At 46.2% G+C, this 19,287-nt stretch overlaps 1 protein-coding gene across 2 annotated transcripts in view; it reads right to left on the bottom strand.

The window, feature by feature from the left end:
• The window catches only part of Smyd3 (SET and MYND domain containing 3), a 556,948-nt gene extending 541,204 nt beyond the window's left edge, over positions 1-15,744 (bottom strand). The window contains exon 1 of one of the 2 annotated variants that reach the window (NM_001025762.1): positions 15,485-15,702. In NM_001025762.1, the coding sequence (NP_001020933.1) occupies positions 15,485-15,648 (164 nt within the window). In that variant the 5' untranslated portion in view covers positions 15,649-15,702. Of the gene's footprint in view, positions 1-15,484 lie in introns of both variants that reach the window. The other variant, XM_063272547.1, reaches the window with a different exon arrangement.
• Positions 15,745-19,287: the final 3,543 nt, after the last annotated feature.

Consider the following 19,287-nt stretch of genomic DNA (forward strand, 5'->3'; position numbering starts at 1 on the left):
TATACGTTATCAATTGATCAGAGGTCATTGTGTTGTGTGCTCTTTTATGTGTGTGCAGATTTAAGTGTGAGAGTGTGAGGCAGCTAGTCTGGGCCGCCACGGAGATGGGATGTGTGCTTCTGGTGAGATATCTACCAGATATCTTGGGGCACTGCGGTGCCAGACCTGGCGGGGTAAAAGACTTTTATTTTTTATAATTTTCCAACAACATTTCTTCATACCAACTCATCTTGAAAAGTCCTTCCACAGCTATCAAGAATTCTCTCTCTCTCTCTCTCTCTCTCTCTCTCTCTCTCTCTCTCTCTCTCCATTTATTTTGATTCTATGAGGGTGGGTGTTTTGCCTGCATGTATGTCCGTGTATCACTTATGTACCTAGTACCCACAGAGGTCAGAAGCAAGCATCTGATCTCCTGGAGCTGGAGTTAAAGATGGCTGTGAGCCACAGTGTGGGTGCTGGGAACTGAACCTCTGCTGAGTCATCAGCTCCTTGCTTTTAACGTCTTACATACAAAGTCCATTTACAGATGCATCAGTGCTTACAAAGTCACTTCATAGTTTACCTCATTTCTGTGTGTGTGTGTGTGTGTGTGTGTGTGTGTGGTGTGTGTGTGTGTGTGTATGTGTGTGTGGTGTGTGTGTGGTGTGTGTGTGTGGTGTGTATGTGGTGTGGTGTGTGTATGTGTGTGTGTGTGGTGTGTGTGTGTGGTGTGTGTGTGGGGGGGGTGTGTGTATGTGTGTGTGTGGTGTATGTGTGTGTGGTGTGTGTGTGTGTGTGGTATGTGTATGTGTGGTGTATGTGTGTGGTGTGTGTGGTGTGTATATGGTGTGTGTGTGTGTGGTGTGTGTGGTATGTGTGGTGTGGTGTGTGTGTATGTGGTGTGTGTGGGTGTGTGTGTGTGTGTGTGTGGTGTGTGGTATGTGTGGTGTGGGTGTGGGTGGTGTGTGTGTGTGGTGTGTGTGTGTGTGTGTGGTGTGGGTGTATGTGGTGTGTGTGGTGTGTGTGTGGTGTGTGTGTATCTGTGTGTGGTGTGGTGTGGTGTGTGTATGTGTGGTATGTGTGTGTGTGTGGTGTGTGTGTGGTGTGTGTGTGTGTGGTGTGTGTGGTATGTGTGGTGTGGTGTGTGTGTATGTGGTGTGTGTGGGTGTGTGTGTGTGTGTGTGTGGTGTGTGTGTGCGTGTGGTGTGTGTGTGTGGTGTGTATGGAATGTGGTGTGTGTGTGTGTGGTGTGTGGTGTATGTGTGTGTGGAGTGTGTGTGACTCGTGTGTGCTGTGTGTGTGTGTGTGCACGCACATGCACACGCGTTTGGGTCAGGAGTGGGTTCTGCACTTCTTTGTGAGTTACAGGGACTAACCTAAGGTCACCAGGAGACTCAGCGCCAAGGCCCGTACCCACCCAGACATCCCACCAACGCCCGTCATTTTACTCAGCACACTTGGTGTGACGTGTTCTCAGTACCAGAGCCTCACACTACTTTCCTTCTACTGAGAGCGCAGCCAGAGGCCTTCCCGGGTTCACCCTTTCATGCTTCTCCATGTTTCCAGTATATAGTGACCAGGTTGGGTTGGGTTTGGTTTTTACAGTCTCCATAAGATGACAAGGTACACCATCCTACAGAAGCATTTATACGGTTCGAGATCCTCTGTTCCAGATTCCCACCTAATGGTGACCTTTTGAACCTCCCTATGTTCCCCTGCTGTCTAGTGTCAAGCAGGTATAGACTGTGTGTGTGTGTGTGTGTGTGTGTGTGTGTGTGTGTGTGTGTGTGTGTGTGTGTGCATGGAGGCTGAAGCACAACAGAAACACGTAAAATTAAGAGAACATGAGAAAGAAGCCCTCTCTCTGCAACCTGGTTGAAGACTCTCTCCCTCAGAGAGTGGGAGTGCAAGGACATAATCAAAAAGACAAAAACTGGGGCTGGAGAGACGGCTCAGCGGTTAAGAGCACTGGCTGCTCTTCCAGAGGTCATGAGTTCAATTCCCAGCGCCCGCATGATGGCTCATGACCATTCATAAAAGGGACCTGATGCCCTCTTCTGGCATACAGGTGTATATGCAGACAAAACAATCATACATATATGAATAAATAAATTTTTAAAAAATTATACACCATGGTGCCACATACCTTTAATCCCAGAGTTTGGGAGGCGAGTAGATCTCTGTAAATTCAAGACCAGCATCATCTATATTGCAAAGAGGGGCCTGGGGCATACCTTTATTCCCAGCACTCCGGAGGCAGAGGCAGGTGGATTTCTGAGTTTGAGGCCAGCCTGGTCTACACAGAGTTCCAGGACAGCCAGGGTGACACAGTGAGACCATGTATCAAAAGAGGAACAACAAAGATGGAAATAACTTTAAGTGACTGTGAACCATGTGAACAACATCAACAAGATACTACAGATTTGTAAGTGCATGTTTGGGAGCATGTAAGTAACCTAAAAACAACAAGACTCTTACTTGTGGTGCAGCGCTAGGCTGAGCTGTCAAGTGCAGGGGAGTGACACAGTTGAAAATCATTTTTACAGCCCATGTATGAGACTCAGTGGCTAATTTTCTGGGGGAGTTTTAATGAGCAGGCTAGTTGAACGGTCTTAAAACCTTTCCCCACCAAATCTTAGCTGCAACATGAAGCTGAGAACAGGGAAGAAACCAAAAGGACGGGATCTGATTTAACACCATAACCAGCTTAAGATGCCTGTCTAGGTCAGGGTTCCTACTGGTTGACACGAACCGTGAACGAAAGCCAGCTGGAGAGCAAAGGGTTTGTTTGGATTATGTTTCCTCATCACAGCTCAGGCAGGAACCTCGAGGCAGGAGCTGATGCAGAGGCCATGGAGGGGTGCTGCTTACTGGCTTGCTCCTCATGGCTTGCCCATCCTGCTTTCTTATAGAACCCAGGGCCACCAGCCAAGGGATAGCACACCCACACTGAGAAGCCCCATAGATCAATAATTAAGGAAATGCCCTACAGGCTTGCCTGCAACCTGATCTCATTGAAGCATTTTTCTCAAGCACAGTTCCCTCCTTGGAGATGGCACTAGCCTGTCACATAAATTTACCCAGCACAACTGACCCCTTGCCAACTTCGCATACGAACACACACCACTTGGAACAGAAATGTTCCCCTTTCTGTTCACCCCCACGATCTCAGATTAATAAGTATTACCAATAAAATTATAAAAGCGTATTAAAAACCTAAATGTCCCACCCTTCACCGATTCAAACACTTTAAAAGTTCAGTCTCTTAAAAAAAAAAAAATCCAGTCTCTTTTAAAATCAAAATCTTTGTAAAACTACAAAATCCCTCTTAAGTTTAAAGTCTTTCAATTCTGGGTTCCTATAAAATTAAGACTAAATTAAACAGTTTCTAACTTCAGGGGGAAAAAACCAGGGCACAGTCACGATCTGAACAAAGCAAACACAAACTCCAATTAGATAAAATAACTCAGTATCTGTTCTCCTCTGAGGGAGCTGGGCCACTTCTCCAGCTCCACCCTCTGCAGCACACGCTGCTCGCCGTCTCTGAAGTTCGGAGAAAGCTCCACTCTATGGCTGCTGCTGTCCTTGGCAGTTATTCCACAGAATCCTGGGTCTTCTGCTCCAGTGGGGCTGCACTTTCCCTACACAGCACCGAGCCTCGGCCGTTCTCCACAACCCCTTCATATCTTAAACACTGGTTCTACCCCAGTGACTCTTAATGTCACCAACTTCAGTTGTGAGCATGAGGTAACCTCTGGAACCCACCTTGTGTATGCTGACCCTAAGGAAACATTTCTCAGAAGATTTCACCTCAATGATGCTGGTCTCGTTCCCACCCCACCAATCCATCCAGACACAGGATTTCTCTGAGTAGCCCTGGCCGTCCTAAAAGTCACTCTGTAGACCAAGCTGGCCTTGAACATCAAGAGATCCACCTGCCTAGCCAGCATAAGACCTGTAAATCCACAACTCCAGAGAGTGAATCCAGAAGAACTGGTAGTCCTAAGCCCATGGTGGCCCAGGCCTGTGAACCCAGCAATGGGGAACCGCAGTCGGAAGCAGGAGGACCAAGAACATCCTCAGCCAGGGAGTTTGAGAGGAACCTTGAACTACGTGAACTCTGGCCTCAAAAATTAAAATAAAATAAGTTAAAACTCTAAAACACAACTGCTGGCTCCAGGTGAGCTAGGTGGCCTCACATCTATAATCCCGGGGCTCAAGAGGCCAAAGGCAGAAGGACTGTTTCAAGTTCAAGGCCAGCCTAGAAGACACTGTGAGTATGAGAGGACCCTGTTAGATAATAGTGCATCTGACTCCATAGTGAAAACCAGGCCCATCGAGGCTACAGACTGAATCCCATCTCAGAAAAGGAAAAGGGACACAGGGCTGGGCTGGGGCTCAGTGCAGGGTGTTTGCTAGCAGGCATGAGGTCATGGGTTCAGTCACTGCCGCCAGCAACGAACACTCTCACACAGACACACACAGTGTTCTCTAAACTCACTTAAATAGCCGATCACAGAAAATGATGAGGGCTGGAGAGATGGCTCAGTGGTTAAGAGCACTGACTGCTCTCCCAGAGGTCCTGAGTTCAATTCCCAGAACCACATGGTGGCTCACAACCATCTGTAATGGGATCTGATGCCCTCTTTTGGTGTGTCTGAGGACAGCAACAGTGTACTTACATAAAATAAATAAATAAATCTTTTAAAAAAAAGAAAATGCAAATGCCCTAAAACACAAAGCACAAAAGGGTATCTTCCAACCCCCCTCCCCCAAAAAATCACTCTTGAGAAATAATTACATTAGAATTCTGCTGTGCCTTCAAGGCCCATTCTAAACACACAAGTACAAATCGAAAACACATAAGTTCTGCTACTTCTTGGTCAGTGCTGTGCATTAAGCCTGTGTGTGCTGAGCTCTAGCCCTGGGTTACACTCTGAGCCCCAGACATTTTATTACACACACACACACACACTCACACACACACTGTTCCACAACCTTGCAGAGCCACATCTGTACAAGCAGCTTGCCTCGGTCTTAACAGGGAAACAGTATTCCACAATCCAAACAAACCAGTTTAATCTGGCTACCAAAACACTACACTAAATGTCATTGTGTATCACTGGTTTCTAAATTTCCACTGGAGTCACAGAATAATAATAATAATGTAGTCAACCTTGATGAACAATGCCAAACTAACCGAGAGGATGTAAAACATCCTGCACGCGCTCACCTTGCACATTTTTCCCTTGAAGGCAAAGAGGTAGAAGACACTCTGGTCAGGTCTGTGATAATTCACGAAATCCTAACCAAGACAAAGCCCGTAGAATCGTTTCAGGCATTGCCTGGTATGGTAGTTTGAATATGTTTGGCCCAGGGATTGGTGCTATTAGGAGGTGTGGCCTTGTCGGAGTAGGTGAGGCCTTGTTAGAAGAAGTGTGTCACTGTGGGAGCGGGCAATGAGACCCTCCTCCTAACCACATGGGAGTCAGTCTGCTCCTGTGAAAGGCTTTATTAATGCTATCCATTCTGCCTTGGTTTTTTCCCCTTTGAGTCGGGGTCTCATCATGGAGGACTTACAGCAATCCTTCTGTCTTCCTATCCCTCATCTCACTGAAGTCCTTATGGCTCAGAAAATATCATTTGTATGACAGGTGTGGTGGCCCACAACTTTAATCTTAGCACCCGGGAGGAAGAGGCAGGCGATCTCTGTGAGTTTGAAGCTAGCCTGGTCTACATACCAAGTTCCAAGGCATCTAAGGCATCATAAAGAGATCCTACCTCAAAAAGACAAAACAAAAGAAAGAGACAGTCTATGTTTATTTCTTCATGAAAACACCTTTTGCTTTTATTTAATGTATTTGTGGTGGCATGGGTGTGTGTGTGCACAAGCACACACACATACACATACACATGGGTGTGTGTGTTCATGTGTGCACAAGCACACAGAAGCCAGAAAGCTGCTTTGGATCACTGGGAGACCGTGTTAAAGGCAGTAGTGTGTTCTCCAATATGGGTACTGGGAACAAACTCTGGTCTTTTACAAAAGGAACAGACTCCTCAGCACAGAGCTATCTCTCTAGCCGCGAGAACACATGGTTGGTTTGTAATCCAAGCACAGCAGCATGCACCTGTTACCCCAGATCTTGGAGGGTGGGGGCAGGAGGACCCGAGTTCAAGGCTAGCCTCAGCTACCTAGGAGTTAGAAGATAGCCTGGACCACATAAACGCCCCCCTTCAAGGAACCAAAAATAAACAAATGAAAGCTTTACTTAAAATTAGTATGTTTTGATAATTGTTTTGCATTTTCCAGTTTTCATTTCTTTATGCTGTAAAATATTCATAGATAAGGTCCACATAAACAAAATCTCTTACACCGATCTGGTTGTATAGGCCTGTATTACCAACACTTGGAAGGTGGAAGCAGGATCAATAGTACGAGGTCATCCTCAACCACACGTTGATTTCCAAGCCACCCTGGGTCATAGACCTTATCTCAAAAACAGACGGACTTGCCACTGTCCTCGGCAGCCTTTTCTTCAATCTTCCTACTGAATCTGTTTTAACAAACTTTCCAGCTTTCGAGGGGGCTATGCCAGAGGACAGCACACACGGAGAGCAGTCACCACCACAGGTATGAGCAGCAACTCAGCCCATGAAAAGTCAGAGGAGATCAAGAATTCCAGAGCTCACAGAGCTCTCCAATATCAGTCATGAGTCAAAGCAGCACAGCACACATCAGTGCACAGCAGCACAAGGGGACGAGATCTGACGTCCCCATGACAGGGCAATAAATACAAACTGACGGTAGGCAGCTGGCTGGTCCTGGAGGTCTCCTGGAGGCCACCTAGGAAACCCAGGATTAATTAATTAATTAATTATTACTACTGGAGAAGTCTACAGTATACTGATTTCTAGGCACCATCCTCTATCCCCGTCCCAAGTCCTTCTCTCCTCGAGCACTCCGAGCAAGCATCAAGCAGTCTGGAAACGGAGAGCAGCTTACTGCCGTGTGCAGAGCAGTCATCCGGTCTGATTAGGAACGTCCTCTGCTGTAGCGTTCACATGGGTCAAATGCTGTCCGGCTCGGAGCTCAGCCACACGGCCCTTTCCTAAACCTCCTTGCTAAAGAAAAATAAGCAAAACAACGGGAATTATAACTGCCACCTGTGAGGAAGTCTGGAAGTCATTCACGTCCACGGTGTCCTTTTCTACCCGCCTAATTATCAGTCACTCCATCTCGTTCCTTTACAGGTCTCTGGCCCTCAGATAAACCCATCGGCCATTACAAGGAATACCCAAGCCATGATTTCAAATCAGCTGTACAGGTGCGGCCTGCGAAATGATTCTACTTGTCCCTCGGCCTTCAGGGCCTCCTTACGCAAAAGTTTATAAGACTTCACTAACAAACTTCACAAAATTAGCTATTTTAAAAACTCAAATGATGTTTCTTGGTTCTTTTTTTTTTTTTTTTTCCGGAGCTGGGGACCGAACCCAGGGCCTTGTGCTTCCTAGGCAAGCGCTCTACCACTGAGCTAAATCCCCAGCCCCGATGTTTCTTTTAAAATAAATTTTAGATTTTTTTTTAAGTGTTTTCAGCAGCTGCTGCCTCTCTTGAGACTCCGGTATACCCTCTCGAGAGCCCCCAGAATTCCAAACATAAACTAGCCTCAGCTGGCAAAATCACACCCCTGCTAGAGCACGAGGCAAATCATAGTCACCTGCTGTGGACAGTCTGAAGCGGCCCTATATCCCACACACCTGAGATTTAAATCAAAAACATATTCTCATAACATTTCTGTGGGTTTTTGTTGTTGTTGTTTAATTCTCAGTAGTTTTCCATGCAAGTATGGATTTGTACCAAGTGCATACCTGGTGAAGAGAGTCAGAAACTCGGGAAGCGAAGTTGCAGGGAGTTGCAAGCTACTGCACAGGTCTAAGAAGCAAACCCAGGTCCTCTGCAGGAGCAACAAGTGATCTTAATCAATGAGCCATCACGCGCACCTCCCCACGTCTCTTACACATTAGGAGTCGGGGACACAGGACTTCACGATTTCTACCGGGGTACAAGCCAGTATGAGAATTTACCTTTGCTAAACTATTCGTTACAATACATACCTTTCTTGGTAACTTTATTTAAAAAATTCACCCAATCCCTGGATCTCTCAGATTTCTGATCATTTCAGTAATTGTTTTCTTCTAACTTTTATGCATGCCCTAAATTAAGACATATAGTGCTAAGCAGGTAACACTTGGAGTCGATGAATTCTGTGACCATTTGTAACTGCCAATATCAAAACCTTCAATAAAGAAAGTACGGTGGTCTGAATGAGAATACCCGCCCTCCACTACCTCACACATGTGCATGCTTAGTCTCAGGTTGATGAACTGTTTGTGGAGGATCAGGAGGAGTGGCCTTATTGGAGGAGGTGTGGCCTTATTGGAGGAGGTGTGGCCTTATTGGAGGAGGTGTGGCCTTACTGGAGGAGGTGTGGCCTTACTGGAGGAGGTGTGGCCTTGTTGGAGGAGATGCGTCACTGGGGATGGGTTTTGTCTGTCTCAGTCAGTCTCACTGTCTCCCCTTCTTTCTCTCTGTCTCCCCACCCCCATCCCCATGCCTCCCCCCTCAGCCTATAGATCAGAATGTAAACTTCTTGGCTACAGCTACAACTACAGCATGCCTGTCTGCTTCCCGCCATGATAATGGACTAACCCTCTGAAACTGTAAGCAAACCCCAATTAATTTCTTCCTTTTATGAGTTATCTTGTTCTTGGTGTCTCTTCACAGCAAACGAACAAAAACTAGGCAAACAACAACAACAGAATAGGCTGTTGTGGCTGACTCCTGTAATAGCAGCACTGGGAAAGAGACAGGTCTTTTGTGAGTTCAAGGTCAGCTACAGTGTATTTGGAGTTCCAGACTAGCCAGAGCTGAACAGCTAAACTGGTTAACTGCTTGCCATGCAAGTATAAAGACCTGAGTTCAATCCCCAAGACCTACCTAAAAAGAATCCACGTATGATGTGCATTCTTGTTATCCCAGAGTTAGAGCAGCAGCTAGGGAACCTAGTCTACTTGGTGAGTCCCAGGCCCGAGAGAGACCATACCTCTAAATAAAAAAAAAATAATAATAATAATAAGATAAAATAAATGTCGGGCAGTGCCTGAGACAGTGCCACTCAAAGTTGTCTCCTGGCATCTATACACACATGTCACATATACCCATAAACATGTACACACACACACACACACACACACACACACACACACACACAAATAAATAAATATAAATTAAAGGGCCTTTGGCCAGGCACAGAGGCACATACCCATAATCCCAGAACTCAGGAGGTAGGAGGCAGAGCGAAGAAGACCAGAAGTCAAATGCCATTCTTGGCTACATAGTTCAGGCCGGTCTGGGTGACATGAGACCCTGTCCTAAACAACTAAAAAGACCTTTAGCTGTGTAATTCCGCCACACTCACAACCCACCCCTTTCCCCGTGATCTCATCCCCAGCTTACAGGCTGTAATCTACCATTGTGTGTGCTCTTACCTACAGCTCAAGGTCCTTCCGCCCTCTGCACCGATCACAGCCACCCAACATCTGGGTCAATCCAACATTCACAGCCAGCAGCTGCTACTGCAGCAGGACGAAAGCACGAGGCATTCAGAGGTTAAACAAAAAACAGGTTTTAACAGGTCCCGCCACACTTTACATCAAGCCCACATTTCAGCAGGCAATTCCCTCTTCTTTCCTAGAAAACTATTTTGAATCTAAGTCTAAGTCCCTTAGCAACCACTTCCTTGGCTGTCTCACACCTTTTTAAAAAAAATTTTAAGTGTATTTATGTGGGCAGGGTTGACTGCGTGTTCGTCTAGGCATCACATGCACATGACCAGTGCCTGCAGAAGCCAAGGGTTACAGACAGTTGTGAGAGTCAGACGGTTGGCGCTGAGAATCAAACCTGGATTCTCTGGAAGGATAGCCAGCTCCCTTCACCGCTGAGCCATTTCTCTAGCAATGAAAGCAATGTTCGTTTCAATGTTCTGTCTTGTGTGCTTAGGTTTTTTGTAATCTATCTCCTGAACATGATGTGGCTTGTTCTAGAACTCATGAGATTTCACTATGGCTGGCTTGGAATGTGCTACATAGACCAGGCTAGCCTCATATCAGGGATCTACCTGCCTCTGTCTCCCGAATGCTGGGATGAAAGGTGTGTGCCGCTGTATTGGACTTTAATCTCTGCAGCTGCCTGCTCCCACACACCACGTCTCTCCATACGCATGGAGCTGTTTCCCTTTAACCCTAGTCTAGGTCCAGTCCTTAGCCAAGAAAGACTCCACTGTCTTACTAAACCATGTTCCCGCACTGCCTATGTCATGGCCTAGACATACACATGTCAACTCCAACATGGCTACCTTGTTTTCTCCAAGCGCCGTAATCTATCTCCTGAAGATGATGTGGCTTGTTCTAGAACCCATCTTTTTTTTCTTAAACATCTATCTAATAAAGAGCCAGGAAAATTTAAAATGTGTCAAATAACAAAATCAATTTTTTCCCAGTTAACATTCATATTTTTAGCACAGCTCCTTACCAGACTGGTCTGAGTGGTTGCTTTGAAGGTTTTTTCCCCTCCCCCAGGTCTTCTGAGACACCCTGGACGCAGTGTGCCATGGCCTTAGATGCTCACTGTTCTCTGTGACACAGAATAATCCAGTCCCTTTACTGGACGGGTGCCACCTCATCTCTTGAGACGTCATTCTGCTCCGATCCCTGGTATCCAGTCCTGACTTAAGGGTCTGCCACCACACAGTCCCTTGTCCTGATGCCCACTCTTCCCTTGGTCACTAACCTCCTCCATCCACCTCACTGACAGCATTTCAGAATCCCTTGCCCCTCAGGCTCCCCTGTGTAGCCACTTCCTTCTACCACTGTTGGGCTACAGTCAGCAGCTTTCCCTTCTCATGATGCTAAATTATAAGGCTGGGGGGGGAGGGTGTGCCTAGTATGAGTAAAGCCCTGGGTTCTATCCCCAGCAGTACAAAAAAAGAAAAGAGATCCCAAATAGAGGAAGAGGCATAGAGACGAAGACCCAAACTGTACGGTTATTACCTATCCCTTGGTCCATTTAGCACCCCCATAACCACAGAACATTGGCATATAGCTCCCGTAACACGTCCACTCTCCCAACATTCGCTCACTCCTCTCCACAGTCCACAAAGGCAGAAAGACCTTCCCGCTTCCAGTCCCACTTCCCTCCTGAGAGCCACAAAGCCTGGACCCTTAATGACACATGAAATGCTCTACAGAACTATCCTTAGAGTTTGTCCACAGACGGTGTTGATAGAGAAGCAGCAAGCAGCATGGCCCTTTCTAAACTAGCCCTAAATCCTGTCCTTTCACAGTATGGACAGTCCCCATCTGCTGTGTGCCTTGTAAGCGAGAACAGAAAGGTTAGACTTGAGTCAGCACCATGGTAAGAAGACCTACAAAAGCCAAGATGATACAGCGAAGCTATCTGAAGGGTTAATTTTTACTTTTTCATTTGTGTGTATCTATGTGTACGTGTGCCATGTGTGATCACATTTTCATTTATGTGTGCATCAATGCCGTGTGTGATCACACTTTCATTTGTCTGTACCTATGTGTACATGTGCCTTGTGTATCACATGTTCATTTGTGTGTACCTATGTGCACATGTGCCATGTGTGATCACATTTTCATTTGTGTGTACCTATGTGCACGTGTGCCTTGTGAATCACATTTTCATTTGTGTGTACCTATGTGCACGTGTGCCATGTATGATCACATTTTCACTTATGTGTACCTATGTGCACGTGTGCCTTGTGTGATCACATTTTCATTTGTGTGTACCTATGTGTACATGTGCCTTGTGTATCACATTTTCATTTGTGTGTACCTATGTGCACGTGTGCCATGTGTGATCACATTTTCATTTGTGTGTACCTATGTGCACATGTGCCATGTGTGATCACATTTTCACGTATGTGTACCTATGTGCACGTGTGCCTTGTGTGAACAGATACCTGCGGAGAGCAGAAGAGACAGACTGGGACCCCTGGAGCTGGAATCACATGTGACTGTGAACCGATGACATGGATGCGGGGGATCCAACCTGGGTCCTCTGGGAGAGCGGGAGGTGCTCCTCACCTCTGAGTCATTTCTCCAGACCCCACATGAAATTTCACATGCTTCGTTTACCCAAAATAAGCTGACAGTAAACAAAGCTCTCGTTACAATCAATCTTTTGTATGAGCAGCAAACTAAAACCGTGTACCGCAGCAGGGAAACAGTATCAATGACTGCACATCACGAGTTCATCTTATTCCTTCAAGTTGCTAGGCAATCGCTACCCCAGAGCCATATCCTCAGCCTCTTCGATGTCTTTTCTCATTACATGAAAAGCTAGGAGCCATTCCTTAAAGGAAAGAACAAGGGACGCTAAAGAACACATTCAAGTTTCTCCATTTAAAAAGAAAGAGCCAGGCATGGTGGCACATGCCTTTAACCCCAGCAGTTGGGAAGCAGAGGCAGGTGGATCTCAGCCTGGTCTAGGTAGTGAGTTCTAGGACAGCCAGGGCAAATAGTGAGACCGTGTCTCAAAAAAAAAAAAAAAAAAAAAAAAAAGAAGGAAGGAAGGAAGAAAGAAAGAAAGATGACAGGCAGCAGACAGGCAGACAGACAGACAGAGAGGTAGGCAGACAGACAGACAGAGGAGGTAAGAACAGTTTGCAAGCTGGGAGTGATGGCATACACCTTTAACCCAAGCAGAGACAGCCCCATCTCTGTGAGTTCAACATCAGCCTGGTCCTCACAGTGATTTCCAGGATAGCCAGTGCTAGAGAGAGAGAGAGAGAGAGAGAGAGAGAGAGAGAGAGAGAGAGTGTCTCAAAAACAAAACAAAAACAAAACAAAAAAAAAACAAACAAAACCCCCAAAAAAACAAAAAGAAAAAAAAACTTTGCAAAATAGCACTCATATTACAAAGTGAGAGCTAAAACTCAACAACAACACAACACCTCCTTCTCACTGTGTAAGTGATGGAGACTAATAAACAAACATAATAAACAAACAAACTCCAGGGACAAGCAGCCAACAGGAAATCGTATGCTGCAATGACACACATCAGCACTGATGGGAAGCCTCCGTGAGGATGCACCAGCATTTCCCTAACCAGATATTCGGGCTGCAATGATTCTCAACTACGCAGCCCAGAACCAGAAATGAGTGTGTTCCGTAAAGGGCTTCCCACAACGCAAATGGATTCCAGCATACACACCCCGTGGCAGCCCAAATCGGGCACAGATCAACTGTTTGGTGTAAAGAACGAAGAAGCACATATCTATTAGGCAGCACGAAGGATGCATCTATCTATAACCCTGTGAAGTCCGGGCTGCCTCCTACTTTTTAGCCAAACAAGAACACTACTTTCTCACCTGTCAGTTAAGGTAAGCTGGGGGGGGGGGGGGGGGTTGGAGGAGGAGGCGCCTGAGCTCAGCTAATCCAAGGGGGAGAACAAGGCTCCAACAATTAGCTTACCAAAGGGCAGCAGCATAGTCCCTTGTCCAGACGCTAGAGAAACCTGCTCCGGAATCCGCTTACCACCGTGCACCCAGCAGAAGGATACGGCTCAGACTATAGCCCAGCCCCTGCAGAGCAATTCTGACTTGGTTCCTGTCCACCTTCAGGTCCAGGTTTCTCCCACCCTTAACGCAGAGCTGAGGACTCCCCAACAGCCTTTCAAGAATTTTTTTTTTTTTGTTCTTGAATCACCGATAAAAGTTTATGATGTAAGAGTCACAACTACCATAAAAGACAGGCACGTTGGGCACTTTATTCTGGAAAATGGGCAGTCTCTTGTAACGGACGACTCAAGATCAGCTCTGGGAACAATGAAATATGTGTAGAAATCCAGTACTTCATACACTAAGAAAAATACAAATTAACAAAAATTTTAAAAAGAACATCTCAGGTTGGAGAGACAGCTCAGTGGTTTAGAGCCCTTCCAGAGGACCCAGGTTCAAAAGAAAATCTCTGATCATTCCATACTAATTTGTCGTTGTTTATGATCAAATGTTTCTGTCCTACCCACTGAGCAACACAGCGGTCAAACGGTGTCTGCGAGGAGACTTACGTCATCTTTACCACTTAATGCTACAGGACTTAAACAGTAAGCTCTCTGCCAGGGGGTGAGGTACACCTACACTCTAAATACCTGGCAAGGTATGTAACAGAATGAAGGATGAGTCCTGCTTTCTCTAATTAGTCTGTGACAGGGGGCACATGACATTCGAGCTTTGAAAGGAGTGAATTGCTTTAACTCCACAAACTTCCCACTGCTCTCTCCTCAACAAATCATATGCGTGTGTATGCAAGTCATTTCGATTTTCACTTTAGAAGATAACATAATAGTATTATTTGCTAAATTTAAAATGCAAACCGAAGTCTTCAGTTATAAACCAAACATGAATATTGTGGAAGCCGGGCGTTGGTAACGCCAGGACTTTTTTAATCCCAGCACTCAGGAGGCAGAGAAGGCCAACCGGGTCTACAGAGCTCCAAGTTCCGAGGCAGCCAGAGCTACAGAGTTCCAAGGCAGCCAAAGCTACTGAGAAACCCTGTCTGAAGGGGCGGGGACATGGGAGGGGGGAGAGGCGGAGCGAGGGGAGTATAGTGGAATGGATGGTAAAGCCAGATTACTCCCCACCTCTACCCACCCCAATCACAGTGTCTGGAGGAATGGTCTGGAGGAATGGTCAAGTACAAAAATCAACCTACCTATCTCAGAGTCCTTCTCCCAGTGTATGGTGAGAACCCGATGTGTGCTGACGGAATACATATCCTATGAATGCACATGTATGTTACACAACTCTATAAACAGTAAAGCACCTTAAGTTGACACTGTGCTTCCAGACTTCGAAACGTTGTCACATAAACTGTTGCATCTACACAGAGGTGGTGAGTTACACTTGTTCGCACAATCTCTACAGGGCGAGGGACAGGGTGAACACTCTGTAACCTACGCTGCTAGAGTATACAGTTTGCATCTGTATTCTGCTCTTCTGTTACACTGTAATTCTCATTTGCTCCGCTCCTTAGGGATGTCTCATTCATCTTCCTAAACCCAAGTCACGCAAAATCCAGACCAGCAAAGTGCAACATAAACACCAGGCTTCTTCCTCCCGCAAGACAGGTCAGGTGGGGCCTCAGTTCTGATCCTGAGGTACACACCCCTGCTCCTTCCCGCACCTACCCACCCCTGCCACTTCTGATTTCCACAACCGATGAAGCTCGTTGCACGGGGTATGAATGTTTTGTTCCCCAGCAAAATTATCTACTGCCCAACGCTTCCCCTTCATCCGCACCACTGACTCCCCCAATTCCTACTGCAGCCTAGGGTGCTGCAGACACCCCACAGAACTGTGCCCACGAGGCCCATCGCCACCCGCAGAGCCACGCGCCAGGGCTCAGGCTCCGTACCTACCCCAGGAGGCAGCGATCGCAAACGACGCCACGACTCCCCTTGCTCACAGTGTAAGCCAAGGGGTCGGAGCGGAAGAGCAGCTCCCCGGGGCGCAGTGGGGCCACAGCGCGCAGCCCGTTTCCCCGGTCGGCAGTCGTGAACTTTTCCACCTTCAGAACCTCCATCCTTTCTCAGCTCCACACCTCAGACTCGAGCGGGGTCCCTCGGCTTGAGTCTCGTGTTTTCTGACTGCGCGCCTGCGTCCTGCGCTTGCGTACACCAGGGGGCGGAGACGAGCGCGCAGGTCCTGTGAGCATGCGCAGGAGGACCTACTCTAGCTAGGGGTAGTGTGGTGTATTTATTTCCTCTTGTATTTTATTCTGCGTTTTGTTTTTTTGTTTGTTTGTTTGTTTGTTTGTTTGTTTGTTTTTTGAGACAGAGTCTCACTGTGTGTAGCCAAGACTGGTCTGGAACTCTCTTTATAGACCAAGAAACCTCTTTTTAGACCTCGAACTCACAGGGATCTGCCTGCCTCAGCCTCAGTTCTGGAATTCAAGGTGTTCACCACGCTCAGCTTACTATGCAAATTTTAATGCGTAGTGAAAAAAACTATAGAGCCCAGCAGCGTTGGCACACACCTTTAATCTCAGCACTGGGGAGGCCGAGGCAGGCAGACCCTTGAGGTTAACCCCAGGTTAAGGCCACCCTGGTCTACAGAATGAGTTTCAGGACAGCCAAGGCTACAACAGAGAAACCCTGTCTCAAAAAATAAAATAAGGGGTTGGGGATTTAGCTCAGTGGTAGAGCGCTTACCTAGGAAGCGCAAGGCCTTGGGTTCGGTCCCCAGCTCCGAAAAAAAAGAACCAAAAAAATAAATAAATAAAATAAAATAATGTTTGTAGGGCAGTGGTTAACTGCATATTCACCACCTAGATTGAAAATCTTAGCCCTTGCAGTTTTGAATCACACCTCCTGTATGTGTATATGCCCATATTTTTAACAAACCATCTCAGAGTTGCGTTTGGGGAACCTTTTGAAAATACGTTGCAGTCAGGTCTTGAACTCGGAAACCCTTTATTCACTACCTCCTGGGTACTTGGATAATGGGTATGCAATTTACAAGCAAAGGTGCACGCACAAGACCTGCCTAGGAGTGTCAGCATGTTCGACCGGTTCTGAGGCTCACACTTAGCTGCCTCCTGTATCACACAACGGAATGCTTTTTAGACAGTCTCGGACTGGAGAGATGGCTCAGTGGTTAAGAGCACTGACTGCTCTTCCAGAGGTCCTGGGTTCAATTCCCAGCAACCACATGGTGGCTCACAACCATCTGTAATTGGATCCGATGCCCTCTTCTGGTGTGTCTGAAGACAGCTACAGTGTATCCATATACATAAAACAAATAGTAAATCTTTAAAGACAGGGTCTATTATGTATCTCTCGTTGTCCTGGTACTCTCTGTGTAGATCAGGCTGGTCTTGAACTCACAGAAATGCACCTGCCTCTGCCTGAGGGCTGAAGTTAAAGGTGTACACACGATCACACCTGCCCACCAAAGGGTCTTTCTTATACACACTTCTGGTGCCTCCTGGCAACCACAGCAAACCCACAACTTGAAGACTAGTCTCAGTAATAGAGAAATCCTGCTCAAAAAATTTTTTCTATTAGTGATTTGTTACTTCAATCTGAATACTTTGTTGGTTTGTGACCGTGCCTCACAATGTCGCTTGAAAAATCTCCATGTAAAGCAGGCTGGCTTAGCATTCACAGACATCTGCCTGCCTCTACCTCTGCTTCCCATCCCCAGCCCCATCCCGCCTCTCTGCTCCTGCCCCTTGCTGAAACCTTAATTTTCTAAGTATAGTTTTAATGATGCTTTTAAAATGTTTTAACCTCTCTTTTAGCTCACCACCTACTAGAGGATATACTACTTTATGGATATATTAGTAGTCTAGTTAGGTAGAGTCAGGAGAGCAAACATGAATCAGCAGTGGTGGCCCTACCTAGTAGAGACGGTCAGGCCTCAGCCTTCACCTGAGTCAGTAGGAGGGACCCAGAGGGATATCAGCAAAGTGTTCCTTCACGAGTCTGCGTCAGTCTTTCACCTGTGGCCACTTCAGAAAAACCCTCCTTCGTGTGTTTCCACCAGCAAAACATCATCCAACACAACCGACTTTCCCCTTCGTCTCAATCAATGGCATGTACCATCACACCCAGAAATACTCTTAGAGAAGTAAATGTTAACTTTATTGTTGAGTTAGTGTGTGTGTGTGTGTGTGTGTGTGTGTGTGTGTGAGTGAGTGTGAGTGAATGCGTGCTCAGTGTTGTCATAGAAGTTAGCAGACAGTGCTGTGGAGGAGTCTTTCACCACATGAACCATCTCGCTGGCCCTTCCCCATTTCACTTAAGTACATACCCACTGTTTTGTCATAACTTGGATTGCTTCATTGTGTTGTGCTTGGTGCAGGGAACAGAACCCAGGATTTTATATTTCCTGAGCTCGATTTGTGACAAGGCATTCACTACAAATTCTTTAAAGTTACTGTGTGAAGTGTGTGTGTGTGTGTGTGTGTGTGTGTCTGTGTCTGTGTGTCTGTGTCTGTGTCTGTGTCTGTGTCTGTGTCTGTGTCTGTGTCTGTGTCTGTGTCTGTGTCTGTGTGTGGTTTTTTGACACAGGGTTTCTCTGTATACCCTGTCTGTCCTAGAACACTATAGACCAGGCTGGCCTCGGACTCACTGAGATCCACCTGCCTCTGCTTTCTGAGTTCTGGATCAAAAAGTATGAGCCACCATCACCTGGGCAACTTCTTTAAACACAAGGTTGAAAGGGAAACCCCATCATCTCACCTTTAAAATTGTTACACGTCTGCCTTCTAGATCTGAGAGGATGTGTAAATAACACCTGACCAAGTCCAATAGATATAATAACATGGTTTATCCCACATCCACTTTTTCATGTTTGATGTGACTTCTCTTCACATTCCAACATTCACTTTTACACTTGAACCTGTATTTGCTGATTTGGAGTCTTTTTATGCTGCAGGTTGAGCTCAGAGCCTGGTACATGCTAGACACAATTGCTCTACACTGACTGACATGTCCAGACCATGTATTCTTTTACTTACAACAGTCTCATTACACCAGATAAATAAAAGGACAGGCTCAAATGTCCATACCATAGTGGTATTGTTCACAAATGCAAAAAGTAAAAACAACCAAGTCTGAGGTACCTGGGTACATGTGGTGCATGAACATGCAAGAATATTGTTCTGCCATCAAAAAGGATGAAATTCTGAGCTGGTAAGATAACCCAGCAGGTGAAGTGCTTGTGGTCGATTGTGACCACCTTAGTTGACTTAGTTGACACATGTAATTTTGAGAGAGAGAGAGAGAGAGAGAGAGAGAGAGAGAGAGAGAGAGAGAGAACTAGCACATTTGGTCCTATCGACTCCACACAGTCTCTCTCTCAACAAAAATGAATAAATAAATATAATACAAAATGTAAGAGATGACATCTAACACATGAAACATTAAAGATAAACCTTGAAGACATATAAGGTGAGAGACATCAGATACAAAAGGACAAATATGAAGGACCAGGGCAGACAAATACACAGAGACTGAGTACAATAGCATTGGGGGTGGGGGCTGGAACGAAGGGAAGGAAATCAGTAAATGATTTCCATTTGAAACGAAAAAGTTAGGGATTACACAGTGATACTAGAAGTACAGTGATGACTAAAACACTAAATATTTGCCTGGCAAGATGGCTCAGAGGGTCAAGGCACTTACCACCAAGAATGATGATCTGAGAGTTTAATCCC

The sequence above is a fragment of the Rattus norvegicus genome, chromosome 13, assembly GCF_036323735.1.
Source record: "Rattus norvegicus strain BN/NHsdMcwi chromosome 13, GRCr8, whole genome shotgun sequence".
Taxonomy (NCBI): domain Eukaryota; kingdom Metazoa; phylum Chordata; class Mammalia; order Rodentia; family Muridae; genus Rattus; species Rattus norvegicus.